The 20,953-nt window shown below is 47.6% G+C and overlaps 8 protein-coding genes across 8 annotated transcripts; 3 read left to right on the top strand and 5 right to left on the bottom strand.

Moving 5' to 3' along the window:
* Nucleotides 1-626: 626 nt before the first annotated feature.
* Nucleotides 627-1,384, bottom strand: LYRM4 (LYR motif-containing protein; the record flags this gene model as incomplete). The annotated part of the gene is made up of 5 exons (XM_031148487.1): nt 627-636; nt 699-748; nt 810-872; nt 1,059-1,223; nt 1,331-1,384. The coding sequence occupies 5 exons, from the start codon at nt 1,382-1,384 to the stop codon at nt 627-629; spliced, it is 342 nt and encodes a 113-aa protein (XP_031006767.1).
* An 876-nt stretch (nt 1,385-2,260) lies between these two features.
* MET3 (Sulfate adenylyltransferase) lies at nt 2,261-4,273 on the top strand (the record flags this gene model as incomplete). The annotated part of the gene is made up of 6 exons (XM_031148486.1): nt 2,261-2,292; nt 2,360-2,481; nt 2,579-2,606; nt 2,657-2,839; nt 2,887-3,032; nt 3,078-4,273. The coding sequence occupies 6 exons, from the start codon at nt 2,261-2,263 to the stop codon at nt 4,271-4,273; spliced, it is 1,707 nt and encodes a 568-aa protein (XP_031006762.1).
* A 934-nt stretch (nt 4,274-5,207) lies between these two features.
* Nucleotides 5,208-6,698, bottom strand: LHYA1_G003516 (uncharacterized protein; the record flags this gene model as incomplete). Its single annotated transcript, XM_031148485.1, has 1 exon — nt 5,208-6,698. The coding sequence occupies one exon, from the start codon at nt 6,696-6,698 to the stop codon at nt 5,208-5,210; it is 1,491 nt and encodes a 496-aa protein (XP_031006763.1).
* A 459-nt stretch (nt 6,699-7,157) lies between these two features.
* LHYA1_G003515 (uncharacterized protein) lies at nt 7,158-8,337 on the bottom strand (the record flags this gene model as incomplete). The annotated part of the gene is made up of 2 exons (XM_031148484.1): nt 7,158-7,593; nt 7,646-8,337. 2 exons carry the CDS (start codon nt 8,335-8,337, stop codon nt 7,158-7,160), a joined length of 1,128 nt encoding a protein of 375 aa, XP_031006764.1.
* Nucleotides 8,338-11,406: 3,069 nt separating this feature from the next.
* Nucleotides 11,407-12,449, top strand: LHYA1_G003514 (uncharacterized protein; the record flags this gene model as incomplete). The annotated part of the gene is made up of 5 exons (XM_031148483.1): nt 11,407-11,662; nt 11,713-11,829; nt 11,880-12,004; nt 12,053-12,137; nt 12,241-12,449. The coding sequence occupies 5 exons, from the start codon at nt 11,407-11,409 to the stop codon at nt 12,447-12,449; spliced, it is 792 nt and encodes a 263-aa protein (XP_031006765.1).
* Nucleotides 12,450-13,894: 1,445 nt separating this feature from the next.
* On the bottom strand, nt 13,895-15,432 carry bik3_0 (O-methyltransferase; the record flags this gene model as incomplete). The annotated part of the gene is made up of 4 exons (XM_031148482.1): nt 13,895-14,090; nt 14,147-14,673; nt 14,854-15,135; nt 15,208-15,432. 4 exons carry the CDS (start codon nt 15,430-15,432, stop codon nt 13,895-13,897), a joined length of 1,230 nt encoding a protein of 409 aa, XP_031006758.1.
* Nucleotides 15,433-16,010: 578 nt separating this feature from the next.
* Nucleotides 16,011-17,374, top strand: ustQ_1 (Tyrosinase; the record flags this gene model as incomplete). The annotated part of the gene is made up of 5 exons (XM_031148481.1): nt 16,011-16,419; nt 16,481-16,577; nt 16,624-16,873; nt 16,968-17,094; nt 17,148-17,374. The coding sequence occupies 5 exons, from the start codon at nt 16,011-16,013 to the stop codon at nt 17,372-17,374; spliced, it is 1,110 nt and encodes a 369-aa protein (XP_031006759.1).
* Nucleotides 17,375-17,696: 322 nt separating this feature from the next.
* Nucleotides 17,697-19,740, bottom strand: ytcJ (putative amidohydrolase; the record flags this gene model as incomplete). Its single annotated transcript, XM_031148480.1, has 6 exons — nt 17,697-17,744; nt 17,769-18,075; nt 18,111-18,343; nt 18,400-18,549; nt 18,598-19,206; nt 19,258-19,740. The coding sequence occupies 6 exons, from the start codon at nt 19,738-19,740 to the stop codon at nt 17,697-17,699; spliced, it is 1,830 nt and encodes a 609-aa protein (XP_031006760.1).
* Between the last annotated feature and the right edge of the window lie 1,213 nt (nt 19,741-20,953).

Below are 20,953 nucleotides of genomic sequence, written 5' to 3'. Positions count from 1 at the left end.
TTCTTTTTGATTGATTGATTGAAACACGGAAACTGAAGTCCGCAAACCGTCCCTAGTATAGTATAGGCGGCCTAGCAACATCACGTCTATTAACATCCATATTAGCTAAGCTGAGCATGGGGCGATGCGATGTCTTGTGCTGGACCATGGCTAGCGGCTATGCCTGCCCACAAGCCGCAGCAATAGACCGCCTTGTAGCGTAGCATACCTCTCGTATAATCAATGTAATTAATCATAGCGCTGGTATAATTACAAGATTTTCAAATAGTCGTGGATGTGTATGTAGAGAGATGGGCTTTGAGAGAACGAACTTTAGGGACTTGGATAAAGTATAGAAGGGAAATAGAAGGTCTGGAAGACTGGAAATGGTCCTTTATCAGAATAACGAGTTCGTTAAGAGAAGAAATACGACTACACATGCAATGCTGCATTCAAAACCGGATATGATATTATTTATGCGAGAGGCGATGACGGCCTGCTTCGACCTTGCAAGGCCCCTGAACTCCTTTATACAATTCTTCATACAACAAATATGAGGGGTTTTCATCTCACTATCACATCCGCTCGTGAATCCCTCCAAGGTATCCATCTATCCGCTTGAACTCTCTTTCGTGTTTATTCCTTAATCAGTCCCATCTACAATGATTTATTAGCAACGTAAAGAGTGAGTGTGAGAGTGAGAGAAAATAGGAACTTACCCGGTATCCTTCTGTCTAACTATATCGTTCCTTCGTCCACCTTGTTTGCCCTGTTGGAGTTAGTGGAGGGAATAGAATAGATGTTGTGATTTGAAAGCATGGCTGGCTTACTGATTTCCCGCCTTCGACTACTAAGCGATCGAGCTGGAAGAACTGACTGACGACAGTTTGTCTCTGTTCAGGTCGCGATATCAGTATATGTCCCCGAATGTATATATTTCCCAACACAACATAAGACCAACTAGTCATCAACAACCCTCTCCAGACAGCACCTCAGCAGCTCAACTACCGCAAAACACCCCCTTCATTTCCTCTAGTTCTAATCCGAAGTGGATATATTATAGTACTGTATTCGCATACCTTCATGCTCTGTAAGTCCTTCAACCCCTTCTGCATCAACTCCTGCCGCTGCCTCTCATCCTGCACGCCCTTGTGCTCTCGAAACGCATCGCGCGTGCGGCGCTTGGCATATTCTCGAAAATTATAGGCGGCGAATTGTTCGCCTTGCCGTAATAACTGGCGGTACTGATAGAGACAGATGTTAGCAGATGTTGACCACTCTTCGCCAAAAGCCAACTCCAAGTGGCAAGGCAAGCAAAGAAGAGGAGGGAAGAAGAGAAGGGGGATTTTACCAGTGATCTAGCCTGTTGACCCGCATCACCCTTCAATGCCGATGAGACTGACATGTTGGTCTTGCTCTGGTGTTGTGGCTTGCTTGCAAAGAGTCTCAAGCTGCGGTTCTGGTTCAAGTCCAAGTGAAGCTTTCCAAAATGTTGTCAAGTTGTTAAGCAAACACGGCTAGCGTCGGCATTTTGACTTCTTTCACCGACGGCCGAAGGAGATAAGATGGAAGGGAGGTCACGTGGAAGTATACATACAGTACTGTAACATTGAGTGGGAGGCCAATTCTATTTATGATTAACTACTCCTTCTTCTCGTCCGATGGCCTGTCATATGGAGTAGTATACAGTAGCAATTGCTACGAGGATTCTCAGGATTGCATCATAATCCCCATTTAGATCCATAACGTGGGGTAGTCTTGGCGCTATAAGGAATTGATTCTTTTGTTTTTTTTCGGAGTTCCTTCGGACGGATTCGCACTTTGCTCGTCAAGATATAATGTTACTCCCACAGCAGTCTCTTGTTTCTCGATGCAGTCTCAATTGGTGGGTTTCCGTATACATATACTGTACAAACCTCAAGTGAGTCTTTTTGTTCCCATATGAAAAGCTTACATAAGCTACCTAGTGACAAAGCAGAACAAGGCTCTGCACCCTTCCTTACGAGTACCTTAGGTATGCAAGGCACAGTGGCGGATCCCATCCCATGCCCCCACCCCACCACGGCGATGGCGTGATTGACGAGGCTGTTCAGCCGTTCACGCCCAGAATATTTTTCTTTCATCACCACCACGTTTAGCCTTCTGCCGCGCTTACTTTCACTCTACTCCGGTTTCTGATTCTTCCCTTTCTTCTTCTTCTTCTTCTTCCTCCTACAACTTCTCTCAATTCCCGTCTTCCCATCTCATCCCGTCTACAACACTCCTTACTACATCCGCAATCATGGCCAACCCTCCTCACGGCGGAGAACTCAAGTTTGTACCCTTCATCCGGCATACTGCGTCATAGGCTGACAAAACACATCAGAGATCTCATTGCCAGAGACTTGCCACGACACGAGAAGCTCACTGCCGAAGCAGAATCCCTTCCTGCCATCGTCCTCACTGAGAGACAGCTTTGTGATCTGGAATTGATCCTCAGTGGAGGCTTTTCTCCTCTAGAAGGTACGTCGGCAGCCCTTTGGTGGGGCAATAATTACCCCACCATCACGACATTGCCACTCTGAAAAAAGCAAACAGATACTAATTTCTCGTCTGACAGGTTTTATGAATGAGAAGGATTACAATGGGTATGAAAATCTTTTGCATACAAACTTCACCTTTGACTTACATCCTTCAGTGTTGTTGCAGATAATCGGTTAGCCGATGGCAACCTCTTCTCCATGCCAATTACCCTCGATGTATCTCTGGAACAGCTCAAGGCATTGGGCGTCAAGCCTGGATCGAGAATTACACTTCGTGATTTCAGAGACGATCGAAACCTTGCCATCATCACCGTTGACGATACGTACAAACCAGACAAGTAGGCAGATCCAGACATTAAGATTGAGCTGTTCTAATAGTCCGCAGACAAAAGGAAGCCAAGGATGTATTTGGAGGCGATGAGGAGCACCCGGCCGTAAAATACCTGTACGAAACCGCTCAAGATTATTATATTGGAGGAAAGGTAGACGCCATCAACCGTCTAGAGCATTATGACTACGTGGCGCTGAGATGTACGAGTTCCAATCCGTTTGCGCAACCCCCACTAACTTGAGAAGATACCCCCGCAGAACTCCGCCTGCACTTCGACAAACTCGGCTGGTCAAAAGTCGTGGCTTTCCAAACCCGAAACCCAATGCACAGAGCACATCGAGAGTTGACCGTCCGCGCTGCTCGTGCCCGTCAAGCAAATGTCCTCATCCACCCCGTCGTCGGTCTCACAAAGCCCGGAGATATTGATCACTTCACCCGTGTCCGCGTTTACCAAGCCCTGCTACCAAGATACCCTAATGGTATGGCAGTTCTTGGCCTCCTTCCACTCGCCATGCGAATGGGTGGTCCACGTGAAGCCATCTGGCATGCCATCATCCGCAAGAATTATGGCGCAACCCACTTCATCGTTGGTCGAGATCACGCAGGCCCAGGAAAGAACAGCAAAGGTGTAGAATTCTACGGCCCATACGACGCCCAATACGCGGTCGAGAAATACAAGGACGAGCTCGGAATCGAAGTTGTTCCTTTCCAGATGATGACCTTCCTCCCAGACAGCGACGAATACCGCCCCATAGATGAAGTCCCAGCCGGTGTCCGCACCCTTGATATATCCGGTACCGAGCTCCGCAGCCGTCTACGAACAGGTCGTGAAATCCCAGAATGGTTCTCTTACCCCGAAGTCGTCAAAGTCCTCCGCGAATCCCACCCACCCCGCTCCGCACAAGGTTTCACTGTCTTCCTGACCGGCTACCAAAACAGCGGCAAGGACGCCATCGCGCGCGCTCTCCACGTAACGCTGAACCAACAAGGAGGTCGTTCCGTCTCACTCTTGCTCGGTGAAACCGTCCGAGCTGAACTCTCCTCCGAGCTCGGCTTCAGCCGCGAGGACCGCACCAAGAACATTGGCCGCATCGCATTCGTCGCATCCGAATTAACGCGCGCCGGTGCAGCCGTCATCGCAGCCCCAATCGCGCCCTTTGAAGACGCACGCACGCATGCTCGCGAACTCGTTGAGAAATTCGGATCTTTCTACCTTATCCACGTCGCTACTAGCCTCGAGCATGCCGAGAAGACCGATAAGAAAGGAATCTATGCTAAGGCGAGAAATGGCGATATTAAGGGCTTTACAGGTGTGGATGATCCGTATGAGGCGCCTGCCAAGGCGAACCTGACGGTGGATATTGAGAAGACGAGCGTGAGGAGTGCGGTGCATCAAATTGTGCTGCTTTTGGAGAGTGAGGGCTTGCTGGACAGGTTGTAGGCGGGTTGGTTCATGCATTGGCGTTTTTCCATGCTTTTGGTTGGTTTCTTATGGGATGGGGAGATAGAAAAGTCTAGAATGAGAATTTATACATATTATGGAATAGATAAATGAAACTTGCATGAAATTCTGCTTTCTATCTCAAGCCACATGGCCATGTACTTCTCCTTGATAAATCACACTTCGCGGCTATGCAAGGTAGTTCCTTATTTCCCCTCCCCTTTACCGTACGTGTATTTCGATAAAAGCGTACACCACTAGTCGTATAGTATGTAAACGTAGGGAGGTATCTTATTGAATCCTTTAAGCTGATTATCTAGGATGTCGTGACAGCGTTCAGCGTCAATTGCTCATCTACCGTATATCTCTACTTCTATTCTAAACCTCTCTAACATCATATACACTATTTCTATCATCGTCTTTTTCATCTTCCGTATACAGAACATCACTGTCTCGATTAATTCAAGATTATAAGCGCTGTTATTTTCCTTTGCTTTGGTCGTCTATTTGTTTTTCTTATAAATAAACAAGTCTTTAGAATATAAAACGTCATCACGTATAGTATACAACTTTCCGAAGAACGGGTTTTGTTTAGCGAAGCTCGAATTGGAAGGCAAGCATGTTGCTGGAATAGTGTGTGCTTATAGCACTTTTGCCTTTGAATTCAAGCCTTGTCAACTCTGATTATAGGCAATGCGCCATAATAGCTCCTAGCTATGACTCTTATATAAGGGTTTAGTAGTTCCACAGGACAGGACTTGAATAATAATCCTGCAGTATAGTATAAGAGGACCTCAAAGTTCCATCTGATTGCTATTTATATGTCCTGTTATATTTAGCTTTGAAAAAAAAAAAATTGGACTCTAAAAGATCGAAGAATGTTTATTTAGATATAGATGAAAGGGATTGTTTGTATTTGGGTTCCTAAACACCGTTATAAACGCCTAGCCCACACCACGCACCTCCTCTCAACCCCCCTCTCAAACAAATCAGCCCCCCACACCACAACCGGCACAACCACCGCACTCGCAATCCCAAATTTCACTCCATCTCCAGCACCCCATCCCCCTCCTGCTGCAGCCTTCCACACCCCATCCAAAACCCTCTGTCCCACAACCCTAATCAGCAATCCGTGCACCAAGTACAGCGCATACGAAATCCGTCCCATATACTGCACTATGCGCGTATTGAAGATTTTCTGGAGTCCTGGGAGGTTGTCCAGTGAGGAGAGGATCAGGAGCGCGGAAATGGCGTAGATGGTGCGCCGGGATTCTGAGCGGGAGCTGGTGAGATGTGAGAGCGGGCCGAAGATTGGGGTGTCTAGGGAAGGAGGGATAGGTGGGTAGCAGGCGAGGAGGAGGCCAGTGATGAGGGTGGAGAGGAGGGCTGTGGTGCGTATGGATTTCCACATGGTACACTGCCAATTTCTATTCTCCTCCTCCCCCGTCCTTTCCATTTCCCGGGCTTGCAAACGCACCTCCCGTCGTACCCTCAGTTCAGCCATCACAGCACCCGCCACGAAAAGCGCTACGTCCCACCTTCCAGCCCCCATACACCAGCCCACTACCCCAACTTCTATCCCGAATCGTACAAGCAACGTGCGTTGGCTCACTGTAAGTAGCAGGGCGAACAGCACCATACTGCAGCGGAATTCCGTGGGGACGGTCCAGAGGTGCGGGGATAGTGACCATGTGTTATCGGGGAAGGTAGTCCAAGTCCAGATACCGGTTATGAGGAAGCTGTGGAGGAAGGTGAGAAGGGTTGTGGTGGGGGTTTTGAGAGCGCCGGTTAGTTGCGCGAGGAAAGCGAGCAGGACTAAGGCGAGTGCGGGGAGGAAGAGCCGGGGGAAACGGCGGAAGGCGAGGGATGAGAGGGTGGTAGTACTTTTATTGGTTGCTGGCTTAACGTTCATGTCCTGGATAGGCCGGTACGAGAGCACATAGCCGGAGACGATGAAGAACAGCGCTACCATTGCCTCGGCGGCGTATAAGAGCCGCAATGGTGGGAGTTGCAGGATATGGTTATGTAACTCTGAGTTTGAGGACGGCGATCCATCACTGTTCGTGTTGGTGTCGCCGTACGCATGATCCATACTATCATGGAACAGCCCATGAGTCCAATGGTATATAAACACAATAACAGACGCTACCCCCCTCACGCCCGTTAGGTATTCGAGGGCATTATTACGCTCCGGCTTTGCTACGCTTGGTTCTGGTTTTGAGATTGTGTGGCGGCGTAGAAGGGGTTGGATGAATGATGGCAGGAGCGCGAAAAATAGTGAAAAGAGAAAGCCTTTTGAAGAGGAAAGAAAGTTTCGGAATGGTGAGTGGGTTGGTTTGATTGATTTCTCGCCTCCATCTTCTAGGTCGAGGATACTGTTTTCATCGTCGTCGTCGTTGACTAGTAGTGGGCGGCTGCTAGCCATTTTTTGACTGCTAGTTGTGGTAAAGAGCTTGTGTGGTGGTGGAGGGAGGGAGGGGTTGGTGGGGTATTTGTATATTTATATGGCGGTGATCACTTACTTTTATGGGTTAGCTAATTAGGTGTACTATAGCACCTATACCTTGTAGTTTGGCGGAGAAGGTGGAGAGGAGACGCTAGATTTATGGCTTTAGTCAGGTATTCATTTATCACTTCACTTGGTTGAAAACCATGCTCTTTTATACATTTACAACGGCTGTTACAGCAGCTAAGACCATTGCAGTAGCAGATAAACAGCTGTATTATCTGAATTTTCGAAGCATAGAAAATCATAGGTCTCGTTTCTCGTACTGTAAGCTTACATCCATCTCTTATCGTAAATACTTAAGAACTTAACAGATATTTACTAACTACTCGTAACAAAGAATTACAAAACCATCCCAATCCAGCAAATCATACATGCTCACCCCCCCCGTTCACTATAATCCACCCTCCCAGAATTCTTCTCCTTAACCTTTGGAATCCGTTCCTCCATCACATACCTCTCATGCTTCTTACTCCCCGTATCCAGTCCATCATCAACAATATGAATATACTCCTCACTCGAACCCTGTGAGAATTTCTTCGAATTTCCCTGGGACGACAGTTTTGAAGCCTGCGAGCGGCTGGCAAGCATGCTTCGCAGACTGCTGCGCATGCTGGTCAACCAGCCGGAAGAATTGGTGCTGAAGAGACTGCGCAGTGTCGGGAGGCACACGGCTATCATGCCCAGCCCGGACTCTACCATGGACCAGTAGAGGTTTCTGGTAATCGCTAGATCTTCGTCGTCGTTTGGGTCGAAACCCTTGGAGATTACGTCAATGAAATACTTCATTCGAACGATAGATGCTGCGACGGCTCTGGGGATTCGGTTAGAAATCAAATGCTAGCTTGAAGGTATGGAGAACTTACACGATTCCGAGAGCGAAGATGGCCGTCACGGCAAGCTTGCGGCGTATAGGCATCTGAAGGGCCCAGATTTTCGGAATAGGAAGCAGGAGGATAAACAAATCAGTCAAGAAATCCGATACCACGAGCCCCGTCTCCAGCTTCTCAGTCTTAACACATTTAGTCGACAGATCAATCACAGACCCCCACCACGCCGACCACTCGCCCGAATATCCCTTGCACGCTAAAAGCAACGCAAAGAAGAAAGCCAACGTCCACGCTGTAATTACTCCAATAGTCGCCCACGTTAAAAGATTAAAAGATGTCGTCGTCCTAGTAACGAAGATACGGCGGTAGAAGAACGTGAAGCTCAGTTTGATGCAACCTAGCTGCACCACCTGCATCAGCTGCAGCGCCCACTCGACCTGCGACGTAATGCGGATTCCAGAATTCTTCTGCGTCAGCGCCGCGAGAGGATCATTCGGATCACCCGTAAACGGAGTCGGGTATCCCAGCGCATTCAACTTCACGCCCGCGATCAAACTGGCTCCCATGCCGATTGTGAGGAGGAGCGCGGGAATGAGTATCCAGTCGTCTATTTGAAAGGGGTTGTGGATTACGCGGCGGCTGTAGAAGCGTAGTGCGACGGCGACGATGGATAGGGAGGGCATTACCGCTCCCACAGCGATTACGGATGATGGACTGTCGACTGGCATCTTGAGTGAAGGCCTGGGTCAACCCAAGGAACTTTGAAGATCTAGAAAAGGGTTGAGAGAACTGGAAGGAAATACGTGCTAGACATGATGATGTATAAGTGGGCATACATATATTAAAAGCTGACAGACAGCCCCTCACTCCTCAACTGACCCTGGTTTCTATAATTAGCTATCTTGTTTACTTGATCATGACAACACGCCGTAAATAGAAATATCGAACCTGTAATCCAACCCTTGCTTGCCTGCCCCCCAAATCCTAAAAGCTGAAGAGGGGCTACATGACACTATAGAGTGATAGCATACATCCTTGATCATTTTAGGTGCATATCTGCTGCTTATCAATCAGGTACCTTGGTTTTTTTATACCCCTGAAGCTCGCTCGGCTAAATACATATGTGGGACAACGCTAAGATAAAGGGGGGGGGTCATGTCGGATGAACGTCTTACTAGTGTAAAATATGGATTTATTTATGGATTTCTGGTCTACTAAACTTAAAAACGCCGGTGTCATAAGTAGATTTACTACCGTATCTCCTTTGTAACTCACTTAACATAGAAAATAGCAACATTTCTCCAGAAAATACGCTCAATTTTACTTCTATTATCAAAAAGAACTCGCATTTTTTCAAAACCTGGATTCCCAGAGAGAAAATTGCACTTTCTATACTATATCTATAAGCGACCTGGTAAATCTTGTCTATACTAAGTAAAATACGGAGTACACTACTTGCGAGCCATGAGTGTATCATTCCATAATCTATGCACGACGGCGGCAAAGCAAAGCGCTCGGAAGCGATTACTTCGGATATAACCCCAATTGAACTCACCGCATTGGGGGCGGAGTATGCGGGGCAAAGCTATTGTCGTTCATTAACCAATCCAATTTTGAATTATGAACAATACTGGCTTGGCGGCGAGCAAACTAAAGATGGAGTGTACCTTACTATCTCACCTTAGAGTATTTTTTTAATAGGCTCTTAAGGCTGTTTGCATCAGGCGATTAGGTGCTTTACTATAGCATATATAGAGTTATAGGAAGATCCACTCCTACTGCTCGGCGAGCTCGGGTACCAAATCCTATTTAAACTCACTCCACTTTAGCTAGCTGGACGAATTAGATGTTTCCCTTAGCACGTGCTTAAGCGCAATAAGCGTAAAGAATTTCCTTCTAAGGTATTTAAGATAGTACTATACTATACTATACTACAGGGTGTATATATATCTAAAGCATGAAACCAGATCGCATCATCGGGAAAAACGGACACGATTACTGTAGTTAATTTACTTAGTATCTGGACAATACCCAATCCTGCCACCGAATACAAGGGTATAATTGGCTATGGTACTTCGTATTACAGTATTCCTCCGCCCTGTTGATCGGATATCCAATGCGATGCACCTGCCTGCCCATCTGTTCAGCGCGATCTAATTCGAAGTAGTTTCACTCTGTACGTACCTTGTACCTTGTACCTTGTACATTCCACCTTCCGATTGCCATTTTGACCTTCCTTTTCCAACAACTCGAGGTGGAAAGCCAATTCTAAATTTATAAGTACTCGTGCGGCGACGGTGGTCTCATGGGGCATTGGCGCTGCGGCGTATCTGGATTCTAGTTGCGATAACGGGTAAGGCTGCTCGAAACGGGCTGTCCCTCCGACTGGAACGTCACCACGTGGACGCGTCCACCCCACCTGTCGCTAATCCAGTGATCCACGATACAAACCAACCTCACCGTCTTCTATTTAAAAACAAACAGTGGGACTCGTGGAGGAGGGACATGAGATGAAGGGGTAGCCGGGAAAGAAATATATGCCGTGGCGACAGCGTTTACAAGTGTATTCGAGAGGGGTACATGTTCTAAACCTACGCTCTGTTTGCAACGTGTTTTAGGTACTGGACTATTCTCTAGTCCTACGCACCTCAATTTCCTTATTCTAGGCTGTAGCTGAGCTGGCTATCAATGCCTTGGTATTATAGTGAGGATGAAGGTTATTGATGTTTTGGAACAAAAACCTGACCAAGTATATTCTCAAATTTGTCTTGCTCTAACCATGTTTTCAAATAAATGCAAATTTAAATTATTTGCAAGATTGTGTTAGAATGAAGTGGTCATTAGTATGACACTTGACAGATTACACTCATTATGCTCTTAAACACGTTGATCTTCAGGACGGAATCAGGGCCGGACAAGGTATTTTGGGTCAGGAATAGCAATTTCATTTAACAAGATCTGTATCTATCCATCCTCAATGCTGATTCTACCTCGACATGTTGAAACCGTAAACCCCCATCTATTCCCACCTTGGCCCACGGCTTGAATCTCAATAGCATCTCGTGGTCACGGTCCCATTGACGCTAGGGACAGCTTCGGCCTCAGCGCAAGCTTCGCTGGCGGCTTGTATACAATTAGAAGAGGTCTGTGGAAGTAAAAACAGAGGATAGCTTACGGTTTGCAGTTTCGGGAACTGGTGCAGTAATGGCCCAACCACTCAAGGCAGCGATGACAGTCAAGGTGAAGAGATGCGAGAACTGCATGATTGTTGAAGTGACCGAAGTTTCGTTGTGGGTTGGGGTTGACTGGAAAGTTGAATGTTGAAGGCGGAGGATTGCTTGTTGATTTGACCTGTAGTTTTTAAAACCAGAATGGGGAACAACGAGGCTATATATCTTTCTTTACACTTATCAGTTTCAAGTCATAACAGGTATATCTTGATTCTTTCAACTGACGCAAGGATAGAGTGGAAGCCATGGACTATATCGGATATTACTCCGATATCGTAAGTGGACCGCTGATCATGCAGGTATACAGTTAGTAACGGTTAAATGATGTTCCTTGTATAGCTTATCCACAATCGGTGATACTCGTGGAGGGCATGGATGATCTCTATCTATGTGCCAAGTCACACCGCCCCAAATATTCTTGATATTCTATTGCTGCTTTTGGTTCTGGGATGTCAGTCGACTTTTTGGTGGTGTGCCAGGATATATCCTCCAACGCCATCGGAGTTCAACTCCTCTGCTCGTATGTGCATTATTCTTTCATTTTCGACCAACAATCCGTTGTCCAAAATGCTTCCTCATTCTGAACCGCGTTTATCAACTACCGTCGAGAAACACCCTCTGCTTGGAGATGAAGAAGATGAGGAAATCGAATCTATATACCAGAAGGATAATCTGAAGCTATCGAAAAAGCTTCCTGCAAGACGCGTATTATGGACTCACGTGGTTATATCACTTGTTACACTGTTTCTCGGATTTACAATTGGTTTTGCTCTTTCCTATTATATGAAACCTGATGCACATCAACTTCAAACAAGCACTTATTGTAAGTTAAGAAGCTGAAGATAATCGACCTCTTTTCTGACTCGACAATAGCCCCAGCCCAAAGTGTCATCAGCTATTCACAGCAGAGAATCCACCCTCAGGGCCCAGAGACATACTGGGGCACTCCAACTGTGGAGCAGACCAAATCGTGGGAGAGACTGCTCGAACGTAAGCTCCTACAGATCTCTCAGTTTCATGCCAAGCTCACAGAACCATAGCGGTCATGATGCGAGCTTCTTACGAAGAGATGGCCTTGGCAGGCGAAGACCCAGATAACTCCATCGAACTTTTAGACGGCGGATATCTCGCCTCGTTGGGGGTCTACCACGATCTCCACTGCCTAGTAAGAAGAAACATCATCCATACCGTGATTTCCTGACCGAAAATATAGCGTCGCGTTCGTTTCTTTCTTTACGCGGACCACTTTTACCCCGACATGACGGAAAAGCAGCGAGTTAACGAGCAAAGACACGTTGGTACGTCACAATCCTACTTTATATCTACTCATCCATGCCATCGGCCCAGTTTGGACATCTACCGTAGGATTCCTATAGCTAACTCCAAGCCTCCGCCATGCAGAGCATTGCCTCGAAGCGCTCCGTGTTAGTACCATGTGCACGGGAAGCACCGGGCTCTGGTCATTCGAGTGGCAGCCTAATGTTACCAAAGCTCATGCCAAGACCGATGCTCAGCGGAGTTGTGTGGACTGGGATGCACTGGATAACTGGACGCGCGAGCGAGCTGTGGGGTTCAATCCGCCGCTGAAACCACGACCTCAAGGTCTGTGATCATGTAGCAGGGGAGCGTTGCTAAATATGTCGCTGTAAGGCACAATGTGTTCATCAATATTAGTGGGAGTCGGAGTGTGGGCTGTATTTGTACAGTGTCATTGGGGCTGAGTATAGTATAATGATAGGCGTCTACCACTTCCACAAACAAATTTTAAGCATACTTTACTGTACAGCCAGCCACCAAGCTTATATTGACATGCAAAGCATTCTGCATCACTGCAAACTGCAAACTCGAAGGATTGTACCCCTTGGAGTGGTAACCGGTAGTAATCATCGGTTCCTTGATTCGAGCTGATTACAAGGGATATGATAAGCCGTGCCATCAAGTGGCAGAAGCGTTTAAGGTTCTTTCTCACCGAGACAGGGATAGTACAGTGATGCTTCCACGTCGTTGTTGTACACGAGCCCATGAATCTGGTTCGCTGTGCACGGATGGATCTTGAGCCCAAATCTTGGTTCGGCCGAATTATTGTACACTATACGTGTACTGCCTACTGCACAAGTCTCGAGTGGCGGCACTCAATATGGCAGCTCTTTAGAAGATGAGATATCAGTGCTATTGTTTTCTGTAACTAGTACAGACATACATAGCAGCGTCTAAACCCCTGTCGGCATAGCTTACCGAGCAAGTACCCCGCCACCTTATTTACCTCCCGAGCCGACGGAAATGACTGCGTGGCTACGAAGTATCCCTGTCTCGATGAGAAGCTTAACTAATCTACTAAACTAAGTATCCCTGCATATACTGTGATTGCATGTGGCACAGTTGCAGCCGAAGCAAGAAGCACTTTGGAGCAAACTCCTATACGCAAATCGTTCGTTGTTTATTGGCTACTGGGTAAATTTGGTTATACAGTATACCCTAGGGGTCACGTAAATTTAAGTTTACTCGCAGACTAAAAGTAGAAATCCATTTAAAGTCCACTTTTTACACTTGTAAAAAGTTCGTCCGTTCCCCCCCCATCGCCCCTCTTTACTGCAGTAACGTTAGAGAACTCGTCGGCAATTGAAAAACACCTCCGCGAGCCGACCAATAGAAACAACTCAAAGTCTTCAGATTTCAAAGAAGTTAAGTTTTTGGACCGAGAGATAAGATACGGAGTACTTCGGTAACTTCCGTGAACCCCTGTTCTTATACAGTAGTAGCTGTGCATATCAACCCCTGCAAAGCACACGATTACGGTGGTATACGGCGTATACAAGGTCAATGATGGCCTCATATTACCTTCTTAGGACTCTATTAGGTCCTCTCTTTTGTCATCCAGCAGAGCGTATGGCACCAGCGAGTGGGGACTGCAAATCATAGGTAGAATTGATTAAGAAGATACCCGAAATGTGTTTTACAAGGGTGTTCCGAGAATAAAAATAGAGTACTGCACGAGCCAGAAACATTCTATAGAGCTGCTTTATTCTGTTCTCGGTCCGATGCACTCAATTGCATGTTACTTGGCGGAAATGCTCTCCTGACCCTCACCCTCACCCTCCCACATCACATCGACAATCCCGAGGGCAGCTCCTTTGGGGGTGAAAACACGCAGGACTTTGAAACGCGAATCCGCCTCGGCGAACACCTGCCTCCAATCGTCTTCGTCGCGCTCTCTCGCATTGCAAATCGAAAGCATAAGCATATCCATCGCCCTGTAGTCATCAATTAGCATGTAGTCAGCCTTTTACCATTACATTTCCCAACATACCGAATCTGCCGCTCTTGCATTAGTGGCAACTTTCCAGGCTCAGGCAAGATCAAGTCATGCACGAGTACCCGTGCCCCTGATCGTAACGACGGGACTAGACTGCGAAGGATCTTAACGACGTTCACATCAGCCCAGTTGTGGAAGATCTGCCTAAAGGTATAAACGGCTGCAACGACGGGTTGCGGAGTAAAAAAATCGTGCTCCATGAACTCGATGCGTGGGGCAACCTCGGCAGGGAGCGTGGCACGGTCAACGCTTTGCACCGTCCGGGGGAGTTCTTGAACGATGAGATGCAGGTTGGGGGCGGCAAGTGCGAGGGCGGCGCATAGCTCACCGTGCGAGCCACCTAGATCGACGACGGTACCATTGCCCAGGGTTTCCCACGGGAAATTGGTGGCCATGTGCTTATGTGCCATAAGTGGTGATGCGTTGAAGGCTGCCATGGAGCCAGCAAAACGTTTGGCTTTGGCCGGCTGCTTGCCAAACGTCTCGAAGAGTGACTGACCATCGTGGGCGAGTGCCCAGCCCTATGAAGCAACAAATCACTGGTGAGAATCTGGACAAAGTCTAGTAGGACCCATGGGAAGTTATATGCGGCTTACTGTTTTATCTATATCTTGTGACTTGTACCTTTCTATAGCTTCGATAGTCTGCCAAGAGTTAGTATAGCATCTTAAAAGTCAAAAATGGAGAGGAAGCCAACATACCCGCCCAAAACTCTGGTAGCAATCATCGAACATAACACCAAGCCCGTCTCGCGCGCCTTGGGTATCAACCAGGCGCCGAGAGGCTGCACTGTGAGCTACAAAGCCCTTGCGAGGTTCGCGGAAAACAAAATGGTGCGCAATGGCAAAGCGTACGATGCGGCGTACGTCAGGTTCGTAGAGGCCACACTGGTCGGCTAGCTCCTGGAAAGAGATAGAGCCACCGACAGGGATCTTACGAGCCATATCATAGCGAGAAATCGCTTCAAGGCTGGTGCCATTTAACTGGATTGTACGTAAGTATAAATGTGCTTAGCGAAGAATACGTCAGATAAACAGGACGGTAGGGATGCATACGATAGGCCGAAGAAGGTCATCTGGAGTTTGCAGCAAAGCCTGGAGCTCCGCTGTAGCATTGAGTAAAGAACTTCGAGCACTTTCGAGTTCGCCGGACAGGTTGAGCTTCACAGGGCCATCTTCCTCGAACGATGGTGATGGTAGCGAATTAGCGACTAGATACTCGTCAATCTTCTGCGTGTTGGAAGATATCAGAGCTCCGAGCTCTGCGATTCTAGATGACATGGCGTTTGCAAATCGGACTTTGCGGAGAATAAAGTGACTGGGAGATCGTAACAATAATACAAGGGAGCACGATAGTGAACTTCTGTTGCTCCGCTCCTTTTCACTGAAACAAATAGAGGTCAAGTTTGGGGGCAGCTATAACCAACCCTCTTTTGATGCGGAAAAGAGGAGTAATAAAGTACTGTTGCGGCACAGGATTATTGATCTACCGTCCGTTTTGTTTCCGTTCTGAGAAATATAGATCCACCCCGCAAACGGCGGGTTATACAGGGAGCATAGCAAGGGCTTGTACCAATAGAAAGAGCAAACCTTAATGCTTGTATCAATCTGCAGGGGAAAGGGTAGTTCCCTGCAAGGATGGCGATAGCGATGCAAACCCTGGTATGGTACCCTGCAAATAAATGTGGAGTCTCTCCGTAGGGTAGTATTTGTTGCATCGATACCATTACTGCTTGTAGTTGTTGGTCATCTTGCTTGGCATGTTAGCATCAAAGGTTCGTAGGGCGTGATACTGTATTTGCGCATCCTTTGTACCTTCCAATCAGAAATATATTCGATCACCTGGTGGCCCCCAAACAATGGCGACGGCGAGCTTCGAAAATGTTGCGCAAACACGTCCACTCCTCTCAGAAGAGGAGCAAGATGCATACGCCGAAGAAGAGAAAAGCAAAGTCTCCGACTATATACCTGTGTACCGGCGTTTATGGTTTGTAGTCGCCCTTTGCTGCATCGCAGTTGTTGGTGCCGTTGTAGTTACTGCTGGAACAATAATATACGTGCGACCGTCGACTGTACATAAATCCGCATCCTCATCCCAAAGCTGCCAAAATCCCTCAGTGCGTCGTGAATGGCGTACACTGAGTACGGACGAGAAATTGGCGTACCTCGATGCCGTCGTGTGCCTCACCAAGACGCCGTCCGTCATAGGCCGCAACCAGACGGTGTTTGAAGACTTCCCGTGGACACATAACAATGAAGGGATGAGTGGTGAGCTATATCTCGAAAAAGAGCGTGCTTACAGTTGACTAATACATCCTCTTTTCTCCAGCTCATTACGCCGCACCCTTTCTCGCCTGGCACCGCTACTTTCTCCACGTCTACGAAGCAAAGCTCCGTGATGTTTGTCACTATTCGGGCTCCCTTGTGTACGTTTCATTCCCACCGTAATTCTGCATCGCTAACCCTTCGCAGCTTTTTCGACTGGCAACTTAACGTCCATGACCTACCCGCCGCCCCAATCTGGGACCCGATCACTGGTTTTGGCGGCGACGGCAATGCCACCGGGGTCCGAACGGTTAATACTGCCAGCTGCGTGACCGACGGACCTTTTGCAAACCTCCAGGTACAATACTATGCTGACGAGGCAAAGCCGCATTGCCTCTCCCGTGGCTTCCAGGCACCTGATGACATGGAGAAGTACTACAGCGCTCGTATATCCGAGGTAAGTAGTTGATGATAGCTCCAATCTCTTTTCCATGTTCTCGGTATTTTAAAATACCTTTTGATTCAGAAAACTAACATCATTTCCTCATCAGGATGCAATTGCAATTATAATGGCACTGCCGCAATACAATGCTTTCAATCTCGGCATGGAGAACGGGCCGCACCTAGCGATGCCACACGGAGTCCTGGGAGACTTTTTCTCAGATACAGCGCCGAATGGTAAGTCCTCAAATTCTAAAAGTGCGCAGCACTTGTTTAATAGTGTATCCCAGATCCTGTGTTTTTCCTGCACCATGCGCAGTTGGATCGGCTATGGTGGAAATGGCAACATGCGAAGCCGGGGCGGCGACGTGAGTATAACGGGGCGAGCTCTATGCATAGTAAGGAGGCGGCTTCGTTGCAGGATCAGCTAGAAATGGGGACACTGGCACCAAAGATTGCGGTCGAAGAGATCATAGACACGCAGTCGGGGATTTTATGTTATGAGTATGCATATTGAGCATTGAGTGTAGTCCTATTCAAGTGAGAACCTGTGAATCTGGACCGGACGGGGAGGTGATTGAGCGATGAAGAATTATGCACTCACTGATTGACATTACCAAGTTTCTGTTGGCTGTCTATGTGTCTCAGGCGGGTGCATTCCAGTCCCGTGTAATCAGGCTGATTAGATGTGAGAATTGGGTATCGGAGCTCGGAGATGCGCTCTAGATATCAGGAGTGCAAGGCACGTGTTCAGAAAACCGAATTATATGTACCGAGGTGCATTGTTTTGATCTTTATTACGGCTTTCTGATAAACTTTTACGATGAGGAGAGCTTCTCTCACTCACGAGCTCCAATAATCGGCCAACCACATGCCGCTCTCGAGCCCTGTATTCTCTCAACAACACATACCGTGAACTTCTCAAGACGGTCAAGAAATCCAGGTTGGTCGCGGTCGCTGGTCTGCTTCGACGAGAAGACATTCTTGCCCGCTACCCAGGTGCTGCGAACCTCAACGTCCCTCAGACTCTTGCCACTCTCGTCCACAAATATATCTCTATCAACAACCACCCAGTCCGCCCACTTCCCTACTTCAATCGCCCCAGTAACATCCTCCTTTAGCCACCCATATGCACCGTTGGTCGTGAAGCCTCGCAATGCTTGTTCTACAGATAACTTCTCATCGGGAAACCATCCTCCTTCTCCAGCTGGAGAACGCCTGTGGAAGGAGAGAGCCTAGTCACAGCGGCGTACATTCCAGCGAACGGAGAAGGGGGCTCGACAGGAAAGTCCGAACCAAGGACTGGCCCTGGGTACGGATAGGGATAGGAAGGAGGCGGAAAGAGAGAGCGCATGCGATAAGCAGACTTTGCTAGCCGCTCTTCTCCGAGACGTGCGAGAGCGTAGGCCATGTCGGAAGTTGCGTGAGTTGGTTGGATGCTGGGGATGATACCCAACTTTGCCATACGCATTTGGTCCTTAGGGTTCTGATTCGAAATTAGCCCCAACACCTACAGAGAAACAGAGACGGGAAATCAAATACAATGATCTGGGCATGCTCAATTCGAAGCCTCCTTTCTTGATTGCAACCGTTGCAATTCGACCCGAGAACCTTTTCAAAAGCATCCACCGCAGCTCGATTTGCGCGGTCGCCAATAGCATGTATATTTACTTGAAATCCGGCACCATACCACTTGATCTGTTAGGTAGAGTTCCAGAACTACTGTGCTGAATAACTCACATGCTTCACCACATCTGTCAAATCCGTCTCGTTGATCAGCATCGTGCCACTCGTGTCAGGCTTATCCGAATAGGGTTGAAGCAACGCCGCACCCCAGGAACCAAGCGCTCCGTCTGCGAACAGCTTCACTCCTCCAAGCATCAACATATTTCCACCTAAGCTCTTTGGCTCGTCGAGTAATTTTAGGATCTTTGTTTCCTCTGGGCAAAAGGTGTTCCTCTCCGCACATTCAAGCATGACGTTGACTCTCATTGTCAGCTCACCACTTTCCGCGATGTTCTCTAAGATTGCAATATCTTCTGGTCGCATACCCGCATCTCCGGCTCCCACTATCCCGACTTTGTTTAGCTCGGCCATGGCTGTTTTGAACCATCTCGTCTTTTGTGCTACGTCTGGTTTGGGCGCGACTGGGAAGATTATGGCATCCATGGCATTGTCGCAGAAAACACCAGGGGCCGGATCGGTGACAATAAATCCTCCAGGAGGTGCTTGTGGCAGCGGATTGGGAAGGAGGTCAAGGACGTTCTGGGATGTGAGTACGCAATGCACGTCGACTCGGTCAAGCATGATGTAGAGATCTGTAAGTTCTGGATCTGCTGCAAGTTCTTTCTGCACATTTGTTAGCAAAAGTTTACGAATAGAACGAGATCATATTTCTACAGCAGTTGGCATCACACCCCCAAAGTATTTCTGGTCCCACCCAATGCCTCTCACCCATTTGTCACGTGTGCCATAACCCTCACCAGCATGCTTTCTCAAGAACTCCTTGATCCTTGCTCTCACTTCCTCCACACTTTCAGCTTCATACAAGGACACTGATTCCAGCATCTCGCCATACTGCAGAATATGACCATGTGACTCGATAATCCCAGGAAGGATATGTCCGTCCAGGTACGTAATCTCGTTGGCAAAGGGGGCTGGAAAGTCAGTCAGAACTTCGGTGAATAGCCCGTTTTCAACACGGAAGCATTTTGCTGTAGGATGCGAGGTATTGAGGGTTATGATGTTATATGATGTTGGGCTGGTGACACAATAAAGGGTGGATTTGGAGCTCCTGATATCGGTGAGAACGAAGCCGGCAATAAGAGCAATTAGCGCAGCACCAAATACTCCACCGACAGCAAGGCTCCTAGACCAAGCCATCTCCTGTGTGAGAAATTCCAATTGCAGATAGATATTGCACTAGCGGAAAGGAAAGATAGGCAGTTGGGACATGAACTTTTTGTGATTACTGTACTCGCCCCACTACAAATTAGCCCCTTCGTCACGTGGTAATGATATTTCTGAGGTCAACAGCACAACAATGAAGTGAGCGTTGGCTTCTATTTTTTGTCTTCACTCATTTTTCCATCGTACCTCCAAACCCTTGTATTAAATCCCCAAGCTTCAGTACATTTAGCCCTTAATCTAGCCTAGCATAAGCCTCAGTTCCGAACCGTTCTTGGGATTCATATGCACCGGATTACGTAAAATAGCGAACTTAAGTTCCGAATCAGGCATCTTGTGACTCGTTAGCAGAGTACTATACTAAAGTCGATATTCTGAATTATAGGCAAGAATACGGATAACCGTAAGCTTAATTTCTAATAAACGAAATGCCTTTTTAACCGCGTTCTACAGTCTTTATATCTACCGGTTTTTTTTTTTTTTTTTCAGTTACACATAACTTAACGACCCGAAAGATTATTGCCTTTTCTTCAAGCTCGGAGCTAGGAATCGGGAATCAGAGATCGAGGCAATGTTTATATGCGCGCTTTTACAAGAAAAAAACAAGCGCGTACTATTTTAAAGGTAATTCTGTGGCTTTTATACTTATTGCCCGCTGTCAGAATGACTGACTTAATCGCCAGTCTGAAAAGGTGCACCGTACACCATAGCCAGAAAGCAAGAAACAAATAATATCATAAACTCCAGCAGAACTCCAGTAGCAACGAATCGCTCCGCCCCCAATTCCACTCTAATAATAACAGCCTAAACCCCGGTCCATGACTCACCACTGCTCAACACTGTTATATACCTTCCTAGGCAACACAACGCCCTTACTATCACGTCTGTTGTTCCTCGCACCAAGGCGCATCTTGTTGGCAGTGTTATCAAAACAAGTATTCTGTGTGGCAGTTTGGCAGAGCGGTCAAGTTTTCTTTTGCTCCATGTCGCAGTAGAGGCCCTCGATAATGGACACGAAGTCGGGCCCGTAGGATGTAGCGCTGTCGCAAAGCTCTTTGGCACTATGGTAATGCGCCCCGCTCTTGATGAGTTGTCCCCTGTGCTTTTCGTTCTGTGGCGGTGCTGTACGAGTGCCACTGAATGTGCTGTTACCAACAGTTTGATTGTTGTTGCCGGCGGGTTTGATGTT

Source organism: Lachnellula hyalina (genome assembly GCF_007821495.1).
Source record: "Lachnellula hyalina strain CBS 185.66 chromosome Unknown contig00039, whole genome shotgun sequence".
NCBI classification, from domain to species: domain Eukaryota; kingdom Fungi; phylum Ascomycota; class Leotiomycetes; order Helotiales; family Lachnaceae; genus Lachnellula; species Lachnellula hyalina.
This window is presented reverse-complemented; position numbering and strand designations above follow the sequence as displayed.